The sequence below is a fragment of the Urocampus carinirostris genome, chromosome 10, assembly GCF_059441175.1.
Source record: "Urocampus carinirostris isolate Australia breed hairy pipefish chromosome 10, RoL_Ucar_1.0, whole genome shotgun sequence".
Lineage (NCBI taxonomy): Eukaryota > Metazoa > Chordata > Actinopteri > Syngnathiformes > Syngnathidae > Urocampus > Urocampus carinirostris.
This window is the reverse complement of record NC_142358.1, coordinates 18,716,162-18,741,285: the sequence shown is the minus strand read 5'-3', so window position 1 is coordinate 18,741,285 and position 25,124 is coordinate 18,716,162. Positions and strand designations below refer to the sequence as shown.

Sequence of the window (25,124 nt, the reverse complement as noted above, 5' to 3'; positions counted from 1 at the left end):
GCTGGAGCCCATCCCAGCCATCTCCAGGCAGTGGGCAGGGGACACCCTGAACTGGTATATATATATATATATATATATATATATATATATATATATATATATATATATATGAAAATACATTTTTTGTTCTTATTCTATTTAAGCACATTTCACACCGAAATTGTACCTAAATATCATTTTAAAATAAGACAGTCATACATACCTCAGTGCTCAAATGGAATATGGCCTGAAAATTCGAGTCATTTTGCTTTGGGATTCAAACGAAAAGTCAAAACTTGAACACACCTGAACACACTGCGTGGCCATGTGAGATAAGCGGCCATCATCGTTCGGCTAGCATCATTTCGAGAGAGAGCAACAATCCGACAACATGCGTTGAAAATTTATTGTGATTATGTGTGTTTTATTGCTTTTTTTTTGTTGATGATAAGAGAAAGGAAAAGACGAAAACATTGAGTACACACACACATCAAGCTGAAGAAGGATAGTTTGCGAAGTACGAGTATGGTGTACAAGCATCTGCGATCCAACCGCTGGTCAAAGGTGCAGTAAGTTCTTTTAAATAGTTATATTTTTTATTATTTTGGGGGTATTTTGGAATGTGTGAACTGTATCAAAATAAATACTATTACTAGTTATCATAAAAAATTGTTTCGGTACTCGAACAATTTGGGGTTCGAACACAAATCTCCTACAGATTATGGTCGAGGTATCACTGTGGTAGCCTTGGTATTATTTGACCACTAGATATCACTGTATCGTGCTGTGGAACTGAAAACGGGTGCCAAGAATATAAACTTTACTCATTGGATAAAAATTCTATCCTTCTCTGAAATGTTATAACTGTACTGTACATCTCTACATAATATATTTTCCTAATATTGTATTGATTTAATGGTTGTTACAATCGATACTGATACCTGGTATCGATACTTGCCAATGGCTTATTTTTTGTTTGATTCTTAATACATAAATGGAGCAGAGAATGTCTTGCCTTGTTTTTTGACATTTAAAACTCAATCTCTGATTTAGCTGATGTGGCTCTATAGTGTAGTGCAACCAGTATTGAGTGCTAAAAACACAAGGAACAGTACAAACTACAGAGACTCAAAGTGACCAGACTGCACCCTTTTTCTTCTCATTTTTTTGCCCAGCCTTTCGCAAGGTTTTTTTTCGCGTACCAGAAACAGCAGCAAGATGAAGGGCAAATATGTCAGCTCCCTCTAGTGAGGTTGATTTTATGTATAAAAAATCGCTGTGTATTTAAAAGAAATGCATGTTTATATGATTGTTCATGTATGTCTTCTTATTAAAATTATAAATAACTGTAGGAGGTGCTAAATATTACACACTGTCCCTTTAAACTCCACCAAACTGTACATGACCAGTGTTTTTTCACATGCCACTAGGAGGAGTCTTAGAAGGACAGATTCTTAATATTACTGAATGTTGCCTTGCTACATTATGTTAATGTATAACTGATGTACACATATGTACTACATACATGTCCATCCATGTCTCATACTTGTGTGTCCAAACCAGGACCGGCCCAAGCCTTCCTGGGGCCCTAAGCAAAATTAGATTCAGGGCCCCCTATTACTTGATCATTTGCATATCATGTTGTACTTCAGGGGTGGGCAACTATTTGGAGTCCGGGGCCGCATGTGACATGTCATACTTCTTTTTAAATTGATCAGTTTCATCAAATTGGCTTTGAAACGACCACAACTAGAACAAAACCGCATATCATGTCCCTGTTATAAGCAATGTATCTGTTATTTCGTTTTGAAGTAGTACTGTATGTATTTTGGGGTTTTATTTATTAAGTCTGATTTATAGTTTTTATGAGTGTTACTGTAGTTTTATTTTTAAAAATTTCTATGTAATATTTCCATGGTAGTATTTTTTAGTATTTCTGTATTACTTTTGTTGTATATCTATTGTATTTGTGTAGTATTTTTGTATTATTACAGTAGTTTTATGACAATTGTATTTTTGTAGTATTACTGAAGCATTCTTCTTTTTTGTATTTTTTACTATCTCTGTTGTATTTTGTAGTATTTCTATAAAAGAATGTTTGTTTTATAACTGTAGTATTTCTGCGGTATTTTTGTAGTATTTTTGTGATGTTTCTTTTGGAGAATTTTTGTAGTATTGCTATAGGTGTAATTTGGAGTATTTCTGTTGTAAACCTATTGCAGTAGTTTTTTGTAGTAACATTTCTCTCGCAGTTTTTTATATTATAGTATTGGCATTCTTCTAGTATTTAGTAGAAATACAATTGATGTATTTCCAAAACAGTATTTTTGTAGTATTTTTGCAGATTTTTGTAGTATTTCCATAGTAGTATTTTGTCATATTTCTTTAGTATTTTTTTAATATTACTGTAGTTGTCTTTTTGTAGTATTTTGGGGGTAAATAATTATGTAGTAGTATTTTAATACAGTATTACTGTAGTAGTATTTTTGTAGTAATTCTATACTATTTTTTTATTTTCAGAATGTAAGCAAAATGATATATGAGGTCCCTGTTTTTAAGCACTATATTTGATATTTAGTTTTGTAGTTATGTTGTAGTATTTTTGTTGTATTTCTGAAGAAGTATTTTTGAGTGGACACACAAAGTGACAATGGGGACAATGTTGGCACCAAAAAAGTTAACCACTCTTGGGGGCCCCCTAGTGGTTGTGGGGCCCTAAGCAGCCGCTTAGCTCGCTTATGCCTTGGGCCGGCTCTGGTCCAAACAAGTGCAACGGGTTTATTTTCCGTTCTTTTGCTTCTTCTGCTGGAACTTCCTGAAATGGGTTTGAATGGTAGCGGCAGCCTTGTCCTCCACAGGACTGAGGGGGGGCGGCCCAGCTAGCTCGGTGCAGCATGTTCCGTTACTGGCAGTAGAATCTGGAGGACACAAATGAGGGACATTTTCTTGAAGTTAGTGTTTCTCAAGAGATGATCAAGACCTACTTCATTAAAAAAAAACTCGAGCCACACTTTCCTTCTAAATTCATTGAAAAATAATTTAATTATCCTAAGGGTTCAATTGATTGTATAAAAGTTGCTCTTATGATTAGTGGTCACTGTGGCTCAGGGGGAAATACAGGCTATTTATTTTGTAATGTTGGATTTTGACTAAATCAGTTTATTCAGTTTTTAATATTTTACACCACTAAAGAAGATTTCATAGAATGCCAGTTTGTTATTTTGACTCTTAATGCGTACTGTTGTTCGTTGTTTTGACTATTACATCCGTTTCACTTTCGGCCAATCATATTGCTGTTCTTTGAATTCCACACCCTTTAGGGGGAATCTGCTTTTGTGACCTAGGAGATGTAATAAATAGAAAGGGCTCCAGTTGGACTTTCTTATCTGAAGGTTTCTCGCTGTTCTCCAAGTTCATAATCCGTCAGTGTCTTCCCACCTTATTTTTTAGTGTCTACTAAACTCTTAACTTGTCAATTTTAATTAGTTATATCAGATCAGGGTATGTTGCAATGTTGGTCTGCGCAGCTCTTTGAGACTTGTGATTAAGGGTTATATGGATAAATGCGAATTGACTTGTTATTCTAGAAAAATAACAAACTCACATAGTGAACCGTCATTTATCGCGGGTTTTACAATCCGAAAAGAACTCGTGATCGTCGAAATCCGTGATGTAGATATCTTTATTTTTCGGGGCGTGTATTATACAATTAAATCATGGTTTGAAAGCAAAGAACAAACCCTTTTTACAGGCCCAAGTATTCGTTTAACAAATAAAGGAACGGTTTACTGTGCCATCATATGTATGTATCTACTACAGATACCTACTCTCGTAAGGACTGGTTAGCCAATCACAATGCGGAACTCAATGCATTATGAAAATCTGTGAAGTAGCGAGACCATGAAAGGTGAATCGCATTTTGGCAATGGATAACTGTAGCAAAACATTAGAAGTACAATAAAATGTATTGCACGTTTTTGGGTTTGTTTTTTTTAGGTAAGAAAATATACATTAAAATGAACAAAATTATAAGCAATATATATGTCCTTCATTTGATCTACTTCATAGCTTATCAAACAAAATTAGTTATCAAATACAATTTCCTGAACTACTTCAAAAGAACAGTTCGTACAGTAACCCTATTTTTATTACAGTGTGTATTTCATGTAGCACTATTTAAATACTCTATATCAACACGTTATATTGGGTATTTATGTATTCTATTTCTTTTATTTTATTATCTTATTTTTCAACACAAGGATACTGCTGGAAGGGTGAATTTGCCTACAGGGATGAATAAAATATCTGTCTGTCTGTCTGTCTGTCGGTCGGTCGGTCGGTCGGGCGGGCGGGCGGTCGGTCCGTCTGTCTGTCTGTTTGTCTGTTTGTCTGTCTGTCATGATTTCGCTACATCAGATTTTTGCCTCATGAATTGTGTTCTGTATTCTGATTGGCTAAACAGTCTCTCCACCTATTTTGTTTTGGCAGTACTTTAGTTATTTGTTAAAAAAAACAAAAACATTTACAGTACTTGTTTGTGTAACAAATCCTCAAGCCTGTAAAAAGGGTTTGTTGTTGGTTTTACTCTATGAAAGAGTATTTATTTGCATAACAATTGTAAAAAAAAAGAAAGGTTCCTACTACATGGATTTCGCCTTTCACAGGAAAATTTTAGAACATAACCGCCTTGAAAAATGAGGGATTTTTGTATATATGAAGTAAAAAAAGATGCTGCCAGCTACTGATGAATTTTACAGTCACTCGGCTGATCGGTGGAAGAAAGGAAAGATAATGAACAATGACATTCTTTTTTTCTCAAGGATAATGTTGGGAAATTTCCTGCGGTACACAGGTCTCAAGGCAAACTGGCTGAAAAAAATGAATTTAAGTGTTTGGTTGTCCTTCAATGGATGAAAGAAGAAACAATAGTTCTTTTCCACATGGACCAGATTCGACCCCATGAAGGTCACATTGAAGGTCCCTGGTCCAGATCTTTGACACAACAGATTTGTCACTCACATTTTCTGTATACGCCCATGCTGTTCCGTCTGAAGCCATCCATCTGAAGAACAGATAAAGGCAAGCTAAACAAAAATTATAGTGATTGATTCGAGCATAATGTGACAAAGTATTCAAAACATAATAACCGTGTAGGAATGAAATCTCCCAAAAGTAATTTATATGTTGCACCGTTTTTTCCAGAGTATAAATTGCACTGGAGGATAAGACACACCAGCCAAAAATGCATAATTAAGAAGGAAAAGACAAATATAAGTCGCACCTAAAGTATATGTCACATTTTTGGGAAAAAATTATTTGATAAAATCCAACGCTAAAAACATACATGTCATCTTGAAAGGCAATCTAAAATAAAAATGAATAAAAATGCCTCTCTCCTTTGTAAAATGTGCACAACACAGACAAAAATAGAATAGAATAGAATAGAATATACCTTTATTGTCATTGTTACAAAATGGGTTGAACATATTGTGACAACGAAATTGAGCGTGGCACTCCAGTTTCATATTTAACAGTGAGGATAAAAGAAAACAGAAGATAAAGGAACCAAGAAGATAAGGTTATAATTCACACAATAAAAAGGAACAAAGAAGATAAGGTTATAATTTACACAATATTTACACAAGAAATGTGGGCATGTAGGATGTTACATAGTTTTGGGATCGTATTAGTGCAATATGCGTTAAGTGCAAAAATAGTCAACATTGTGCAAAAAGCATACATAGTGTGCGTATTTTAAATTACAGCGGTAGAAAAACGGAGTCTGGTTGTGGTTTGTTTAAGTATTGTTTACTAATAAAGCACACGGATAAAAACTAGTCAGAGTTTTTTTCATTTTTCTCCACTTGCCATTCTTGGAGTCATTAGTCTTCAATTCTCTTCCGGCGGCTGCTCCATTTCCATTTTCCTCCGCGTGACATAGAAATCAACAAACCATTGTGGGCGAACACATGGAGAGTATTCAATGGAGGAAAAGTGAGGCTTTGGATTTATTTAATAATTGGGGGGGAAACTCGGTTCAGCTTTCGGTAGCGCTATAACTTTCCAATTGCTAGATACGCAACGGCGTTAGAATCCATGAACTCTTCTACCAACAATGCTTTGCGTGTGTAGGATATGATCGTAATCAAACAAGAGAAGCTTAAACGTCACAGGAGACGCATGGAAGTCGCGTTTACAGTATTTGGAAATGTGAATGATCTCACATAACATCGGATTTAACCCAAAAAAGGGAATCGAGCATTACGTTTTGCAGTGTGAACGGCAGCCTCATTTTGTCCTCAGCTATGCCTGCTGCATTACACAAGACACATGAGACACAGGGTGCACTGCACGATAGGGTGCACCCCAGAATTTGAAGGAAATCCTAGACTTTTATGTGTGCCTTATGGTTGTAAAAATACTGAACCTTTTTACCATTCATCACCTTTATATTTTTTCTATTTTGGTTTGGCGTGCCACATGAGAAAGGCTGATGCGCAGCATGCAGTCTGCAGGCCGTACTTTGCCCACCCTGGATATCGTAAAAATATATTTTATTTTATTTTTAACCTAATTTTCTTGAATGCTTGAAAGTGCATAGTACAAAAAGTAAAATAAAGTAAATACCATTGAAAATAAAAACAATACAGGTAGCATAATTATATGCAAACAAACCCAGTTTTTATCTCATTTTATTTAAAAATCCCAATTTGCATGTGTGTGTGTGTGTTCGTAAGTGGCTTATAGACTTTTTGTGATCAAATCAATTTTTGTGAAAATCGACACAGTTGTTCTTTAGGCTTTTGTGAGTGTTTTTAGCTAGGTTTGGTGCCAAGGCACCCCCAATAAATACCAACCAAATCAATAAACATCTGCTTTTGTGTACAAGCGCCTCTGAAGCTGCATGTGGCCATGATGGCTCATTGCTGCTCCCTAATGGTTCGCTGGCGCTTTTTCAACAAACCGCCACCCCAACAAATGTCGAATGCCTGGCAACACTGGGCCATTATGCTTGTTTCCAAATAAATGAGAACAGAATCCATTTAATTGGAACTGTCTTTTTAAAATTAATTAAATTTGCATGTTCTACTCATAATTTATTAGTTGGAAAAACTACGCTTTAAAGCCCCAATGTGTAATATGTGACCACTAGATGGCACTATGTTGTCTGGCCCGAGCAAGGGTCAGTGAGTCACGACAGAGTGTGGCGGTAGGAATCCGGGAAGAACATGGCGCCGTTCCAAGAATGGATTTCACCGTGTTAAATACATAATTTTTTTCGACCTTTTTGTTTTGGTTTTGAATTAACATTGGTATGATCGTCCGTATATTTTGCCTAGTATTCCCTCCCAAAAACTTTTTTACTGGATGGAAGTTCTTTGTACTTCTAGGAGGCACTAAATATCATGAACTCTCTCTATGGGAAAGTAACTTCCAGATTATTGTATTCAGAAAAGGAACACAAAATTATCCCTCTATATTAACCTAACCTAACAACACCTCCGCCTCCCTAATGAGTCTAAAATGTTGACTTGTATTTTATTCTAATTATCTATTTGAACACCCTATTATTGCTTATTGAGAAATAATGCCCTTTTCAATTTTTACATATTAGATTCCTTAATTTTTAATTAATCTATTTTGCTGTTCTTATGAAATTAAAAAAATAAAATGTGACAAAGATGTTATGTCATTCATATTCAGAATGATCTTTTGTTAATAAAACCTAATTCACTGCATTTCATTTATTTCCAATAATTATTAATCATATCCTAATTTTACAAGTTAATTTATCACTTCTTTATATGCATTACTTTATGGATTTTTATTAATGTATTAATTCATTCATTTTCAGCATAGCTTATTCAATAAAGTGGGTTCATTTACTCATTTATTTACTTACTTACGTATTTGATCATTCATTTATGTATTTATTTATGTATTTTTCCATGTTCTTGATAGAAATACCAGTGAACCAGTATTTGTGCATTCAACAAACAGCATAAATCTTTCCAACCTTTTGCTTCTAATACAGAAAAAACGGGTGTTAAAAGATGACGAAAATGCTGACTTGCGTGAGCAGAAGGATCAGATACAGTGTGCGGTGATGGGCATCGGCGCCTGCCACGCGACCAGAAAGTCCGCGCAAAAATTGCTCGCATTCTTTCAAGTGTCAAATCAGATATGCTGACACAGAAAAGTACACGAAAAGTACACGGCTTACGTGAACAAAACGTCATTTGTGTCACGTGCACGAGCGGCCTTGTGTGTGCGTGTCTTGCAGAAATGATGCAATGACCTCTTGCACAAATCGCCTTGATTGGGATTTGCCGCTCAAGCGCAGTTGGAGGAGGCTGAATACTAAAGGTTAAAGGCGAGAGCTGCTTAGCCCACTTGTTTGGCTATGTTCCCGCTTTGAATGGAAACAGAAAAACATGGACCCAAAGTCACCTTCGTAAAGGTACACATAATTAGCTTTGTTAAATGTGACAAGTAGCGAGAAAAAAAAGGTTTTGCAAAGGTTTAGTTTTTCAAGCAACAAAACACCTAAACCTTAACCCCTAGCCCTCGAGCCCCAACCCCAACCCTAGCCCATATCCCTAACCCCAAACCCTAAACGCTTGCTATTACCCAATTGTCCATCCATTTTCTTCCGCCTAACAGGTGTCGGGTCTCCGGGGCTGCAGCCTTGGCAGGGAAGCTCAGACCTCCCGAGCCACAGCCACTTTATCAGGCTCATCCCGTGGCGTTCCCAGGCCAACCTAGAGAAGAAGTCCTCCCAGCGTGTCCTGGGTTGTTGCCGGGGCCTCCTGCCGGTGGGACATGCCCAGAACACCTCCAGAGGGAGGCATCCAGAAGTATCTGTATCAGATGCCCAGGCCACCTCATCTGACTCCTCTCAATAGAAAGGAGCAGTGGCTCTATGTTGAGTCTCTACCAGATGACTGAGCTTCTGACTTTATCCCTAAGGGAAAGCTCAGCCACCCTGCGGAGGAAACTCGTTTCAGTCGCTAGTATCCGGGATCTTGTTCTTTTGGTCAGTTCATGACCATAGATGAAGGTAGGAATATAGATCGACTGGTAAATCGAGAGCTTTGCCTTTTGGCTCAGCTCCTTCTTCACCACAACGGACCAGCACAGGGTCTGCAAGACTGCAGATGCTGCACCGATCCGTATGTTAATCTCCCTTTACATCCTGCCCAAGATACCTGAACTCCACTTGGGGCAGGATCTCTTCGCCAACCCGTAAGCAGAATGGCACCCTTTTTGGGCTGAGAACCGTGGTCTCAGGCATGGATGTGCTGATCTTCATCCCTTGCGCTTCACGGTTGGCTGCGAACTTCTCCAGTGAGAGCTGAAGATCACGGCTTGAGAAACAAACAGCACCACATCATCTGCAAAAAGCAGGGATGCAATGCTGAGACCTCACAACCAGGACTGTGCCTAGAAATTCTGTTCTTAAAGGTTATGAACAGAAAGCCTTGGCAGAGTCCAACTCCCACTGGAACAAATCAAATTTACTGCCGAATGGAGACGAAACTCTGGCACCGGGCATACAAGGACTCCACAGCCCTGATAAGATTGTGTCATACCTCATACTCCCAAAACGCCCTCCGCAGGGCTCCCCAAGGAACTTGGTCGAATGCCTTTACCAAATCGACAAAACTCATGTTGAACTGAAAGGCATACTCTCATGCACCCTCGACGACCATGCAGAGTGTGTAGAGCTGGTCCAATAAAACAAAATCAAAAGCGATCACCCCGCTAAAAGAACAAAGGAAACCTGGTAGTCATTTTTTAAATTCAAGTGTGACGTTATCCAACCTCGTCCGCTTTGCTGCTCCTGCGACTGTGCGAGACAGAATGCACTTGCCAAGGCAACGGCTGTGACACCATGTAAGGCAAAGGCTCCTCGTGGCCAGCAAAATGCTCGCCTATCTGCAAAACCAAAGCGGCCATAATTACAATCAGAAAAGGTCAATCACATAGTCGCTGCAAAGTGAGCCCGCATTTATTATTCCATATTAGAATTCCCCTCATGATTGATGTTTTCCTCACCTTTTTCTTTGTTTTCATGATTTTTTTATGAAACATCTAATTGGTATTAGCATGATGGACCTTAAACTTATTAATATGCTCTCTAGAGGTTCATTTTAATAAGTACCTGATTAGTCAAAGATTTGACTGTTTTGCAAATAAGGTAGCAATATATTTCTGAAGCATGAGTAAAAATACTCTCCCTTTTTCTACTTCTTTACCCGGAGAGGGAAGCAGACAGCTCTTGTAGATGACAAGAAAATGGGATGATCGACATTCGGTGTCGGCGGGCTGGAGAATTATTCAAACGCTTTGTCCTGTTCCATGTGAAGAACCAGAAAAAAATCCTACATTGAAAAACAAATTGTAGCTGCCAAAGTCGTATTTTAAAGTCGTCGTAATGCTAATTTAGCATTGCTTGTAAGACATTTTCCAAATGTTAGCTTAATATTGGAATTTTTTTTCTCAATGGTCACAACCACACAAAATTAAAAGTCCAGTTTAAAAGAATGAAGCAAGAAAACACATTTTGAGGTATAGAAATCATATATATATATTTTGGCTATTTTTTTGCGTCGCCAAAGAAACCTGTTTCCTTTTGGCGCTCAGCTAGCTTTTGGTTTGAAATACAGAAACGTTTTATATTTTAGTGTAAATATCTACTTTTTGAACACTAAAGCCCTACGCTTATGGACATTGTACAAATTATTCCTTAATGCTAATTCTGTCAATCAGCTACTGCAGCTGTGTTTTATTACACTATTGTTCTTCATATTGATAGGAATTCTAACTCTTTTTAGAGAACTGGCTTTTCAGCCCCAAACGGCTCTTTTTTCTTTAGCCATAATCTATATAATACCAGTAATAATGTGTCATTAGGCACAAAATGAATTTATGATTAAAGAAAAACATGAGAGAGGGAGAGAGAGAAAGAGAGAGACAGAAGAAGAGAGTGAAGAAGACAGACAGTAATGAACGACAAAGAGTAGGAGAAGCTAGAGAAAGAGAGAGAGAGAACAAATAAATCAAGAGAGAAAGAAAGAAAGAAGGAGAAAAGAAGAATAGAGAGAAAAGGGGGGGAGCAAGAGATGGAGAGAGAGAGAGAGAAAGTGAGAGAGAGAGAGAGAGAGAGAGAGAGAGAGAGAAAGCGATACAGGGAAAGAAATAAACAGAACGGAAAGAGAGAAAATGAGGGAATGAGAGAGAAAGAGAGGGAATGGGAAAAGAGAGAGAGAAGCGCGAGAGAAAAATGATGAAAGAGAACAAAACAACTGAAAGAAGGACAGACAGAGGGGAGAGAGAAAGAGAGGGAAAAAGAGAGACACAGATAAAGAGAGAGGGAGAAAAAGAGTGATAAAGCTCATAGTTGTGATCGATTACAAGAAATACAATTCTATTCTATTTTATTCTATTCTATTCTATTCTATTCTATCCTATTTCATCCTATCCCATCCTATTCTATTCCAGTCAGTGAAATTAACCTTTCACAGACAACTGCCACGTTCCTACCGTTTCCACAATTTGGACCATGACGTACATGGCCGTCAGCATTGCGATCAGCATCCCGACCACTCGAGCTTTTCCCACAACAGTCCGGCTTGTCCTCAGCTAGCCAAAGCACAATTGCGTCTCCACAAGTGCAATCGACTCGATTATGATGCCTCCTTCTTGCTCTTAGGTACAAACACAAGCAGTGTGTCCTCGGTCTCTAACACATGGAGGTAAAAGAGATTTGCAGGACATCTTAAAGAGCTTTGCAGGACGCAAATAGAGAAGCGCTAATCTTTTCCTTTACACCTTATCCCGGGGTGCGCCCGCCTCTTCTTCCCACAGGGATTCAAACTCAATCAATAGGATTAATCTTTTCCCGAATAGGTGTCAAAACTCACAATGCTACTTGAGAGTTGAGGTGAGGACCTTGCCCAAGGCATGTTGAGGTGCACTGTTACTATATTTTCAGGCTGTGTCATACATGTCAACCTCAGTCAATCATTACATCCGACAGCGCTCTTTTCAGCCAATCAGAACGTGAGGCAGGTGACAGCCCGTGCTGGCCAATTTAGGTCGGCCATCTTTGTATCATAAACAATGCACATGCGATCCGCACGCTTGTACAGTGTTTGATATCAAAATGGTTCAACGATGTGTCTGGGGAACTTGTAATGTAAATCAGAGGTATCCAAAATGATTGGTAGAGGTGAGGTTTATGCTTTTTATTCAGTCAAAAACTAAGTTGGAGAAATGTTTCAGATGGATGAAGGCATGCGGGCAACCTCACTATCCACTCAACATGCAAGTTATTCGTTCAGTGTTTTATTTTTATTAAATAGAAGTTTGCGCTGTTGTTGGGTGGGTTTGTTGTCAGTAAGACAATATAGTACTGTGATCTTTTGGCCATTTACTTTGTCGAATGTAACGTCGGGCACATTGTGATAGAAGATTGGCTTACGCAGTGGATCCCAGTATTTAATGTGACGGCGATTGTTCGGCATAAGAAAGAAATAAGAGTGTGGTGACATATCTAAAACTCATCAAGGTCTCTTAGAAGGAATAACAATGAAGTGTCCATACCCTGCTTTACATTTGCAGTGAGAGTCCGTCAGAGCTTACAAATCTGAATCTATTTCCACTTGTAGTCTGTACAGGGCTGACGACTTTGTCATGGATCGCCAACATTTTCCCTCCACCCTTACAAGGTTAGCGTCTTTGGACATCTCTATGCCAAGAAGATAACGCTATATGTAACGGGTGTAATAATAACTTTAGTTTTATTGAAATTCCGGCTGAAATATGTTGTATAGTTTTTGTGTAAGTGTCCTGCAATGATAAATCCAACAGTGCCACCTGCCAGTATGGGGTAAGGTTTGGTTTTGGCTTTTGACTTGTGACCGGAAGGCGGGGTTTGTTGGCAGTCTAACAGCGTGCTGTCAACGGTAAGACACGATCTTTTGGTGGTCCGCAAAAAGTTAATTTTAAACATTAAAATCACAGCTGACAAATCTCTCAACATGCACAGTAATGTGATTGATGTTGTCAAGCTGTTTGGATTTATTTTTGTTTTGTTTCTGTCGCCTTTTATGTTAGTTTTGCAGGACGTTGCATGTTGTGCTAAAATGCTAATTCCCCTTATAGAGATTAAAGCCAGCAGAGAAGCTTACCACGTGTTGTGTTGTGACTCATTCATTTGTAGGTAAATTGTACCCTTTTTTATACTCGTTATTGTTATTATTTCTATTTTCTCATATATATAAAAAGGATGATGTTGGTTAAAATTCAGTTTGAAGAAAAATATTTTGAATTCATTGTAAACGTTAAAAAACCACTGTACGATCTCTTGTTAAAGGTATCTTGTTAAAATGGATGTAAAAATGTATTGTGATGGTTGATATTGTAATATGTATTTTATGTAAGCTGAAAGGAAAGCTCTTTGATATGTTTAGGGCAGTGTAACAGCGTGCTGTCAACAAGATCAAAGCCAGCAGAGAAGCTCACCACGTGTTGTGTTGTGACTCATTCATTTGCAGCAACTGTAATAAAAACCTCATCATCCAGTCCAGCGTGAATGTGGATCTATGGTGGGACAGGTACACCGCGGTTACATGTATATGATAATTGAAACCCTTTTCAATTGTCTTTTGAGATAAGTTCTCATAATCAGAAAGAAATTATACTGCGATGGTATAGGGAAATCGTTAGCTCTTGTTGTTTCAGCCACCATATTTGCTCCGCTTGTAACTATCATGGGGGTGGCTTAGCGCTCACTTTTTTGTTGATTGCAATTACCCTTATTAGGGGATAAAAAAACGTACAAACACAACATAAACATCTTGCGCTCTGGTAGGCACTACAGGTCTCTCAAAACTAGGACAAACATGCTCAGAGACAGCTCCTTTCCCAGGACCACACTAACAAGTGCACAAAACTGTAACAAAACATATATTGCGACTTATTTGAGTTATTTCTTCTTGCAAAATGAAACTGTGAAAACGTATTTCTCGAAGAAGGAAATTATTACGAAATATGAAAATTCTGTATGTGTCAGCCATTGAAGTTTTGCTTAAAGGTACAGTAAATAGTGGAAAAATGTTTTATTCTTAGCTTTTTTTACAGTATATTAATCTTTATACTCCAAATAAGTCAAGTCATGTGTATTTGTTTAGTCTTTAATCACAAAGAGTCTCAAAGGGCTGCACAGATCAAAGACTATTGCAAAGTATTATTACAGACTATTATTACACCATCCCCTGATATTGTCAACATGAAATATAGGTAATTCATATGCTATGGAATATAAGTGTGTTTTAAGCTTAGATTTAAACATTTCCACGGTGGTTGCAGATCGAATCTAAGGGGGAAGAGCATTCCACAGCACAGGGGCCAGAATGAAGAACGCTCTCCAACCTGGCTCTTGGGATCACTAGTAGACCAGCATTTTTAGAGCGAAGGCAATTAAATTATTATCATTATTATCATTTTTTTAGGAATACATTTTCTTGATATTTTGGCTAGGTATTTATCTTAGTTTCTTAGTTTCTTAGTACGGATATTTTAAAGCAGTTTTAGGGTGTTGGCTTATATGCAATGTACAGCAAAATTGAATTGACGTTTGTAGCTCTCAACAGCAGTGAATGACTAAACATCCGACTGTTGCTATCTTTTTATTAGTTCTGCCTCTTATTCTACATCTCAGTTATATGACATGTCGGCATCAGGTTAGGCAGTCAGACATGAGGGTTAGTGATGAAAAAAGGCTTAATTGACTCAGCTCAAAGGAACCAAAGCAAGATTTCAATGGACAATCATCTTTCAGAGAAAAATGTTACTCGCAAAGGTCAGGAGTCTCTTATAGTTTTTAATACCTTTAGCTCTTCATTTTTTTGGTTCATAAACAATGTAGTCAGTCTATTGTGGTGTGTTTGGCGACCCATTATGCAATACCAGGAAATAAGGCAGGCATGCTCAAAAAAGGATTGCAATTAATAAATAAATACAGCAGGAACAAAGTGCAAAACAAGTGGTCACAAAAAAACTAGCAAAATGTCTAAATCAAAAACAGGAAACAAAAACCAAACCTTTCCAAACATGGGGCATGGAGTGCCAAATCCTGACAGTTTTTTTTTTTTGATGGTCTTGAAAAGGAGGTCAACATCTTTAGAGACTAGAAAGACTGCATGTCTAATGGTGTTTTTCACATCAGTTTAATATTGGGAGGCTGTGTCGCTGCTGTTTTAGATTTCTTGAACATTTTCAGTTATCACTTATATTTATTGTTGAAGTTGACAATGTTTTCCATCATTTGCAGTCATGTCATCCTGGAAGGGGATTACCTCATGTGTGGCCCTTTCTTAGGTTTCTAATTCTCCTCGTGGTTTTTGAGTTTTTTTCTTGCCTGCATGCAGGTTTCAGGGGATGTTTTAATTTTAAAACACTGTGATTAATTAAGGGCTATACAGATAAATATAATTAACACTGCATTATCCACTGTATTTGCAGGTACAGTATGTCCTTTTTATTGTTTATTGTCTCTTAATTTCCCTTCGGGGATGAACAAAGTATCTATCTATCTATCTATCTATCTTGTTGAACATGCACAATTATTATCGTGCACCATTGCGCAGTTATGATAACAATATTTTTTTTTACTAGTATGCTACCAATCTAAGCTGGGTAACCCAATGACAGTTGGTGGTTATCAAAATATATCAAATCAGACCAGTTCATTTTTCAGTCAAATTCCATATATTGGTATGACCGGAATGTTTCTTTTTTTTCCCAGACAAGGAATGCTGACCCAACCAGTGACTTATTTGCATTTCTGTGTGCCACTGATGGGCGTACTGTACACGCTGGATGCTGGAGATAAAAGACAAATGAAAGAATGTGTGGACTGGTGCCTTTAAGAGCTCAGACAAGACAGCAACTGCAACTATCTTTTAACAAAGCGTAAGGGAAAGACACTACATTGTCTTAGTAAAAATGGCTTGTTCTGAAAGGATATAAGATAAGAGATTGGTAAGCACATGTGTAATATTTTTGATAGGACGGAAGCAGTTTTGTGCCATTGTTTTGTATGCGATGGATTTCATTTCAAATATAGATTGCAGCACAATTTCTGCTGATGTGGAGAAGACAGCGGAGAAAAAGGTAGAGGGTATCATGTCGACCAAACTTTCAAAGAGGCTCAGCAGCAAAAGAAGAAGTAAGTAGATCTTCTTTACCTTATTTTTGTTGTGGACATTTTTTTTCACTGTTATGATAATGTTATGATGATTGAGTTTCTTAAGCAAGACAAAAGTTATTAAAAATAATGTAAACTCAAAACAAAAGTTTAATGCCCAAAGTTTGATTAAAATGGTGCAAAATATTCCTATTTTGATTTGGATTAATAACAAAAAGGCTTTTTTTTAAACTCCAACTAACACCACAATGTTAAAATCTCAAGCAATCATTTCATTTTTTCGTTTTCAAAATGCTTCTAGCCAGTAATAAGGTATTGTCCCGAGTAATTGCATTGGAACGTCAGAAGCTTTTCCCTGCTCAATGTCACGTTTGGATTGCATTGTTTTTACACATTAAAGCAATAATAATTAGTAGAAAACATTCATAAATCAAGAGTGGAACCATTTCGGCACCATTCCTTGGATTTTCTGTCATAAATATTGAGAGTAACTGGAAATTTTGGCTTGTTTGTTATCTTTTGAGTCTTTGTTACATATTTATCCTCGAATGCCATGAAAAATATTATTGAAAACAATGTACACTACATTGTAATCAATGACAATCAAGACAATTCTATTCTGTTCTGTTCTATTGCGCAGCACCTGATTAAGTCATTTAATTGATTGTCTTCTTTCTCGATTCATCAAATACACGATACAATGAATTCAAAACCAACCACCTTAATAGAAAATTGAGGAAAAAATAGGGAAAGAAAGGGCTGATGGAAAAAAGCCAGAACTTATCATGGTCCTGTCCCCTTCACAGTCCAAACACTTTTCCTATTAATCAAGTTATTATAACAAGGTATTATATTTAAATATGTATAATAATATAATCATTTTGATTCAATACATATTGTAAATTGTCCAGAAAAGACGAGTAATGACTGATCAAGTGTCATCTAGCTTTGGTGTGTACTGTATTGCCCAAATTGTTTTGGCTCAGCACTCTAGTAACTTGCTCACCCAAATGAGTACATTACATGAGGACAATAAAGCTGAGATGGTCGCACAAGTGTGAACTAGATCTCTCATAAAAAAATCTCACCTTTTGTGCTTCTTTCAAACCAGAGCCCCCAAAGAACAAGATTGACGTACTAATCCAACTTGGTCTGAAGGCGTTCTACCCTTCCCAACTGGAACAAGCATCAATACTGGACCTCAGTACCTGGATCCTTGACAACCTAACACCTCGAGAACCTGTTGATCTGCCAAAATCTTTCCTCCAAAGGCTTTGGCTGCTTCGCCCAGATGCTCGGAGTACTTGCTGCAAGGCCCTCTCAGATGTTGCAAACAGTCACGTTGAGGATTTCAAAGGATTCAACTCCTGTACCATCAATTCTCTTGATCTAGTGACTGCTATCTTTTTATGTGCCAACACGTTCCTTCAGCAGGAGATAACATCGCGTATGCTGCAATGTCAGTATGCCGTACCCCTGATTCTTCCACATCTAAATGAAGCAGAACCCAGTAACTTTCTTCTGTGGCCTTTGAGAGGTGTGGTGAGACAATGGAAGTTACATTCGATAGAAAATGAGCACATAGTCCAAGAAGCAGTTTTGGCAAGCACATACATGCCAATGATCTCATGTTTCAGGATTGGTTCTTGCAGTGTCTCAAAGTCTGAGGTCCTAAATAATGTATTTGGGACTGAAACATTCTTCCATGAAAAGATGGAAGGAGGACAAATTCCCCGAAGTCTCTCCAATGGTCTTGTGGAGACTGCATGGTATCTTCCAACAGGAGATTCTAAAGGAGACATTTTCCCAGTTCCAATGGTCTTCTGTAACCTCCGTGGAGATGCAAGCAAACATGAGAAATGCCTTCGTGTTCTCAGCCAAGTATCATCAGCCACCATTTTTTTCTGTGAAAATCCTAAAGAGAAGGAGAAACATCTTTTCGCGTCTTGTAAAAATGAGACGACCAATCTAATTTTTGTTGACTTCTCAGAGGCCACGGAGGACAGAAGGGTGAAGTTTGTTTGTAACAACTTTAAAGAGGCACTAGGTGTTTCAGATGCATCTTTCGTGTCAGGAAAAGGTTTGAATGCAGAGAATCTTGCAAATGTGCTTTGTGATACAATCAAATATTTGTTACCGGACTTGAAACTAAGAACACTTGAAGAAGCAGCAAAGTTAGCAGTGGAGCTGGGACTACATTGCGACGAAGGAACAGTATGCCAAAAATCCTTGCACGTGGCAGAGGAAGTTTTGAAAGGTTTAGACGAGGGGCCTGCTTTGTTTAGGCAGAAACAGCTGCCACTGCAAGGTATCTTGTGGAGCAGGTTGGCTGAAATTGAGAAGGAGCAAATTCGAAAAAACAAAGATGGTAAAGAATCTGATCCACGATTGCAAACTGAGAAAAAAGACATCTTGGACACTTTAATCAAATACAAAAAGACTCCAACAATGAAAAAGTTCACAAATGCAGTTTCCACCCCAGATAAAGAAGAGAGGCTGTATTTCCTTGGTTGGATGAAGGTGAAACTTAAACTGCTTCAGATGCAAAAACAAATCAATCTGAAAGATCTGCTGATGAAGCAGCAGGCAAAGGAGAACAACTGCATTCCTAAACAGTCACAGTGTCAGAATGTAGCCAATGATCCCGTCAATGATAGTGACACTTTTTTCACAGATTCAACATTTGAGGATGATGAATTTGAGCAGCTGAAAGTTAACGATAAGGAGGTCACAGATTCAGGCAACAAAGTTGGTTTAAAGGCCATTCCTCAAAAGCAGAGCCATGATGGCTCTGAGTCTCACCCACGTGGACATTTGAACTCAAATGAAAATGAGATCACAGTCAATGACTTACTTGAGAATATTGGTTCTTTTCGTCCTAGTTTAGCAGAAAACGGAAACCGAGATGTTCAGGGAAATAATTATGTTGAATCAAAGTTTCAGTCTTCTGCAGATCAACAGACAAATAAAAATGTCATGGTTGAAGGTCAAACAGGAGTTTCAGTGCATTCTTGTTTGCTTCGGCTTGAAGAACGAAAAGATAATGATTTGAAAGTTGCCGAATCAGAGAGTGATTTAAGTTTCAAGCAAAGTTGTCTAACTGAAAATGAAGAAGAAACGGAGGCTCAGCACAAAAAAAGCCCACTAGATAAAGAATTCATATTTGAAAATAACGATCCTTCAACCTCAAATGTTCAACGGACTGATTTTAATGCATCAGGAGTTCTAGACACTTTTTCTGTAGAAGAACAAAGTCATCACGGTGCATCATATGAACCTCAGACAATTTCATCTTCCTTGTTGAAGCTCAACCAACTTATTGACGATGATCAAAAAGACAATGCTCCAGGAAGTGGATTAAGTTTAAAGCAAATATCCCAAACTGAAACTAACGTAGGAACAGCAAGTAAAGAATATTTTAAAAGTGAGAAATTGTCTGAAATTTATATTACGTCAAACTCAGTTGGGTTGGAAAATGATACCCTGGATATTCAAGGACCTGACATGAGAGCCGCCACAGTGGATGAGTCTTCTTACAAGCAAAGCTTCCAAGATCCATCCATTGGTGTTTATCAAAATAAATCACCATGGTCATCTTTGCTTAGGCTCAAGCAGCGCATCGACAAAGAACGAGAGCTTGCCAATTCAGTAAAAGATAAAAGTTTTCAAACCCAAAACAATGAGAAACCACAAGCTCTACAGCAATTTCTGCCAGAGCTACAGCAGTATAATGATCTTGAAGTTTCCAATTTGGTAGATGTGGTCGAGTCAAAACACATTTTTCAAACCACAAGTGCTAAAGAATCAGAATGTGTGCATCATGGGCATTTTAATTCCACAAACCAAGAACACAAGTTTTCAGGTAAAGAGATTCTTAGAAAAGTTTCTTCAGAACCAGTCTTGACAGAAAATGCAGCCAAATGCATTAATGGGCATCCCTACAGTGATTCAGTTTATCCTTCTTCAACTGAAGAACAAGCATACAGAAATATTTCTGTTGTACGTCAGACAGTAAAAACTGCGCCACCATTTTTGCTTGAGCGGTTTAACGCTAAAGCCTCTGATGTGGCTGATGCACAGAGTGAGATAGAATTGGTACATGGTTTCCAAACTGAAAACAACGGAGAATCAAAATTTCTGCACAATGGAAATTTGGACTTCTCAAATGAAGAACTCCAAATTGAACCGATTCTTAAAGATAGTTCTCTAAACCCAATTTTAAGAGCAAATTCCTCCTATGGGAAAGGCTCCAATGGTTCAGACTTTCAGGTTACTCTAACTGAAGAACAAACACACCCTAATGATGAGATTATGGATCAGACAGCAATATCTGCAAAGTCATTTTTGCTGGAACTTGAGCAGATAGAAGACAACCATCCTGAGGCAATTAATTTACAGAGTGCCAAAGGTTTGCAGCAAATGTTTCAAACCAAATACAGAGAAAAATCAGACTCTTTACGTAACAGATATTCCGATTTCTCAAATGAAGAAGTGATCCCGAATGATGTTCAGATGAACGACTTTGGTGACTCAATCCTTTGGGAATCTTCTGCTGAAGAACAAACACAACATGCATCTATAGAAGAGGTATCCAAACAGCCATATTTGCTTGGACTTGAGCACTTTTTACGCGAGATGGGTCTGATTTTTGAAATCACACACCTCAGCCAAGGTAGTGGTAACCATAATGTGCTCCGGCTTCCAAATGTTGCCGCTGACTTGATGCTCAGCGGGATACCACTCGAAATCATGGATGGCGATGCCTCTAATATCCCCGTGCGCTGGCTCAGCAGTGTCTTTTCAGAAATCAAACATCGTTTCCCTCGAGAGCGCTTGAAGGTTTTGACAATTCTCGGAGTGCATCGTGCAAGGAATTCTGAGATACTGTCGGCATTATTTGGGGTGAAATGTTCCAATTGGTTTGAAGGTTTAAGAGGGATATACTTACTCGCATTACAACTACCATCTAAATTCAAACAGAAGCTAAATTGTGATTTTCTCCTTGTGATTGACGTCGAGGGTCTCTGCTCGCCAGGACATGATACGATAGGCGCCCAAGTCAGAAACAATGAAATGGCAACAATTGGAGCTGGAATATGTGATGTTCTGATGCAAAACCTCTGCTCTCAAACAGCTTCTGAGCTTGAGACAAACCTCGCGGTTGCTGTCAATGCTCTACTCCGAATCAGAGAATGTGACTCTATGCCCATCTGCAAAGTTTTAGTCCAGGATGAAGGGATTAATACTATATTAGAAGCCACACAGTTAAAACGTGTTTCTAACATGCTGAAGACTGTGTTTGGAGAGAGAACTCCACAAGATGTTGATTCAACGATATACAACATAAGGAAGAAAAACTCCATTCCTTATCTTAGACCGTGGTACATTGAGCCTCTGTCAAAGTCAATTGACACGCGTCACAGTGAGGATGTACTAAAGTTTAAGCGTATGGTTTTTGGGGAACTAAAGGAGGCTGCTGGTCAGTCAAAAACATTTGGTTGGACTGAATTTATGGGCCGTTTGTGGCATGTTTGGGAGGCTGTAAAAGCAGAATCCTTCACTGTAAGTCTGCAAAATAAAGAAACTGCTTTGGTCTTCTCCCTATTTCTTACTGAGCTTTCTCAGTTGGAGAATAACTTGCTGGAACATATGGAATGCTGGCTTAAACATGCAACTAAGACAGTTTACTCTACCGAACCTGATGCTTTGGACCCTTCCAGCCAAAGCGACTTTTTGTGTGAGCTGAAGTTTGAAGCTAAGAGGGAGGTAAAAAGGGAAATGAACAAACAAAAGTCACACGTGAAGGCCAAATTAAGGGAAAACAAGCTTGATGGCGACATAAAGATCCTCAAAAGTATTGTTTTAAACAACATGACAGAGTTTGAAGAACAAGTGATCGCGATGACGATTGAAAAGCTTGAGACAATTAATGAGAGACATTGTTCTTCAACTCAGCACAACAGAATCGAAACCATACTGGAAGTTGAGCAAAATGCTAGGATCCAGGTTCTTCTAGGCAACATGGAATCTGAAAACCAACTCTTTCAGGATCATGAACTTGAAACAGAATTTGAGGGTGTATGGAAGTCAGCATTATCCAAATGTGACTTTAGACCTTCAGAGGCAGAAGATATTACCAGAAGAGTGATTCATATTCTCGTACTAAACCTCAAAAAATTAGGCCTCCAAAAGCATCTGCATAAGCTTTCGCATTTTGGCCAAAATCAGACCAATTGTTTTCAAGTTCAAGATGAGTACTTTGGCTACAGTAGCAGAATGAAGAACTTATTTGAAGGCAACAACAAATCACCTAAAGCCAAAGCTCAGCAACTTTCTAGGAACATCATGGAGCGTTACCAGGATTTTGTCACAGAAAAAGTCAGCTTGCCACAAGACTTTTCAGACAGTTACATCACTGAACTGTTGGATATGATTGATAAAGCTTTGATAGAAGAACAACTAGAAATCAAGTCAGCCTTTGGCGTGGATTTGAAAGTCTTTGTATGTAGCGCTGCATGCAATGACTTTCAAAGAGTCCACAATCGCTTTGCCAAGGATGGAGAGCTGCTGGAGTCCATTAAAGCCAGAAAAGGTGCACTCATGGCAGAATTTGTTTATCAGTTCAGGAAGAGAGACCAACGTCAGAGATTGGCTCATCGATTTATTTCTGATATCATCAAACCTACTGTGATGGACTATGTCTACAGACCTCTGGGAACAAAAATTGCAGAGGAGATCCAATGTAATGCTCCACAATATCTCACCTCACAGGCCTTCCACAAGAGCTTATTGGAGGATCTCATCAATGAAGACAGGTTTGAAAGCTTCGAGGCGTACTTGTTGTCTTATGACAACTTCAGGCTGAGCAAGATCCAGGAGACACTTGAGAGTCATTTGTCGGACTGGAATTTGAATACATGGAGGCAGCAGCGCTTTGGTGATATCATTGGGAAGGTTGCATCAGCTGTTAGCCAAGTTACAGCAGGCACCAGTGCGATGCTCAGTGACACCAAGCCAATGTTAATGCAAGTGTGCCTTATTCTGGAGGATGGAGACACACGTGTCCCTTCGGAGTCTCTAGAAAGACCCATCTACACTATCACCACTGAATGGGATCAATTTGTTTCTTATTTTATGGAGCTGCTGGCAGCATTGCGCTTGGACCTTTCTCGGGCTTTTTCCGAATCCATGAGTACTGAACAACTCCTTGACTGCCTTCCTACTCAACCGAAAGACTTACTTTTAAAAAAAGTAAATAATTGCAATGCTCGATGTCCAGCCTGCAGTGCACCTTGTGAAGTCCAGCAAAGCGGACATCAGATCCACGAGGCTTCACTCCACATGCCCAAATGCATGCTAGAGCCAGCTTCTCCAATTAACCCCAAAAGTACTAACCCAAATGAGATCGACCAACAAGAACTATCGTTGGTTTGTTGGGAACTCCAACCTTTTCACCCAGATTGGAATCTTTCACCTGAGGAAACAAGAATGCAAACACCCAGTCCTTACTGGAGGTATGTTATCACAGGTCTCAATATGGTAACAACTTTTGTTTTGTCAAATAATAAGTGTTTCTTTTTTGTTTTCAAGGTATGTAATAGCAAGATTTAATGAGAGGTTTGCAAGGAAATTTAACCGAAAACTGCCAGTGATTCCAGAGGAGTGGAAGGAGATGACCAAAGAAGAAGCCTTGGACTCTCTGAGGGAAAACTTCCTTTGAGGTGTGAGAGTGAAAATCTATCTAATGGACCCTCAACACAAAATTAGGATTATCAAATAAAATGCCACCTATAAGTTATTTTGTCACTGTTTTATTATTTAAAATATCTAGTTTTAAAGAGAACATTTCTATTATAGAATTTAACCTCAACTTCTATTTGTGTGTTAGGCCATTCCACTTCCTCAGGGACATTAAAACAAATAAGGTGTTTTCTTTGTTATTCTGTTTTTCAAAGGAAACCCGGTATTAATATCTAGCTAAAGGAAACCTTGGTATCTATGAAAATAACCGAGCTAGCAACACACACCTGTAATCTTTTCCTGGACATGGAAACAGCGGCATGATCCTGGTACACAAAATCATACTCTGTCGCATGACTCAAGCATTGCTTGGCAACACATTTGAAATCAGCTTCGGATGAAAGATTTACCATTAAAAGAGTGATGATAAGAGTGAGATTCTAATTTGCATGTGCAGTAAATAAGCGTCAGGATTTAAACACTTCATTTCAATAGACTCAGGCATTACCAACGAGGCGTTATTCCCAAAATTACTTTCTGGAACTGATGGTCTTGTGCATACTCGAATTTACCTTGACTTGGCTGTAACACGGATTTAATTAAAATAAATTCATTAATGGAATTCTCTCACTCGAAAAATCCACATTTATAATTTCAATGCTAATGTATGACGCATGTGTAAATTTGCCCCTAAATTTTGTTTGTAGCAAAATTCTGCTCACTGGCAACAGCTATTTTAAAAAGCTATCGAGTGAAGATGATGTCTCAGACGAACAGGTTTCAGCTGCCTCCTGAAATTGATTGATCATTAGAAAAAGTCTGAGCATCTGTCATTGTCAAAATGGCCATCAGATAGGTATAATGAAAAAAGTGAATATTGCTACGGATAGAAAATGTCATCTTCATGTAAGAAACTGCCTTGGTTTACTTGACACTAAACAAACAGGGAATTCTGGTTAATTAGCTAAAAACAACGTTGCTTATGTAAAGTACTTAAATAATATTGAATGAAATGAATTATTTTGATTTTAACAACCCCAAAATTGGACATTTTTATTCAAACAAATCCCACAATGCTAATTTTGTTGAAATTACATTAAAAATGTCATTTTATTTAAAGCAAACCGTCAAAATTCGATTCTATGTTTTCAACAAAGAAAAAATAGATTATTTCTTTCTAAACCAACTT

The 25,124-nt window shown here is 38.1% G+C and overlaps 2 protein-coding genes across 3 annotated transcripts; one reads left to right on the top strand and one right to left on the bottom strand.

Moving 5' to 3' along the window:
• Positions 1 to 370: 370 nt before the first annotated feature.
• LOC148358019 (uncharacterized) lies at positions 371 to 17,447 on the bottom strand. Its single transcript, XM_088346491.1, has 5 exons — positions 17,284 to 17,447; positions 11,527 to 11,725; positions 9,805 to 9,918; positions 4,999 to 5,041; positions 371 to 2,897 (listed from the first exon to the last, which is right to left on the bottom strand). The coding sequence occupies exons 2-5, from the start codon at positions 11,578 to 11,580 to the stop codon at positions 2,758 to 2,760; spliced, it is 351 nt and encodes a 116-aa protein (XP_088202617.1). The 5' UTR covers positions 11,581 to 11,725; positions 17,284 to 17,447; the 3' UTR covers positions 371 to 2,757.
• gvin1l2 (GTPase, very large interferon inducible 1-like 2) lies at positions 15,920 to 23,993 on the top strand. 2 transcript variants are annotated; one of them, XM_088346487.1, is made up of 4 exons: positions 15,920 to 16,029; positions 16,115 to 16,216; positions 17,307 to 23,709; positions 23,786 to 23,993. In XM_088346487.1, exons 2-4 carry the CDS (start codon positions 16,174 to 16,176, stop codon positions 23,913 to 23,915), a joined length of 6,576 nt encoding a protein of 2,191 aa, XP_088202613.1. In that variant the 5' UTR covers positions 15,920 to 16,029; positions 16,115 to 16,173; the 3' UTR covers positions 23,916 to 23,993. The 2 variants fall into 2 exon arrangements, with proteins under 2 accessions (XP_088202613.1, XP_088202616.1); XM_088346490.1 differs by having other exon boundaries at positions 16,112 to 16,216.
• Positions 23,994 to 25,124: the final 1,131 nt, after the last annotated feature.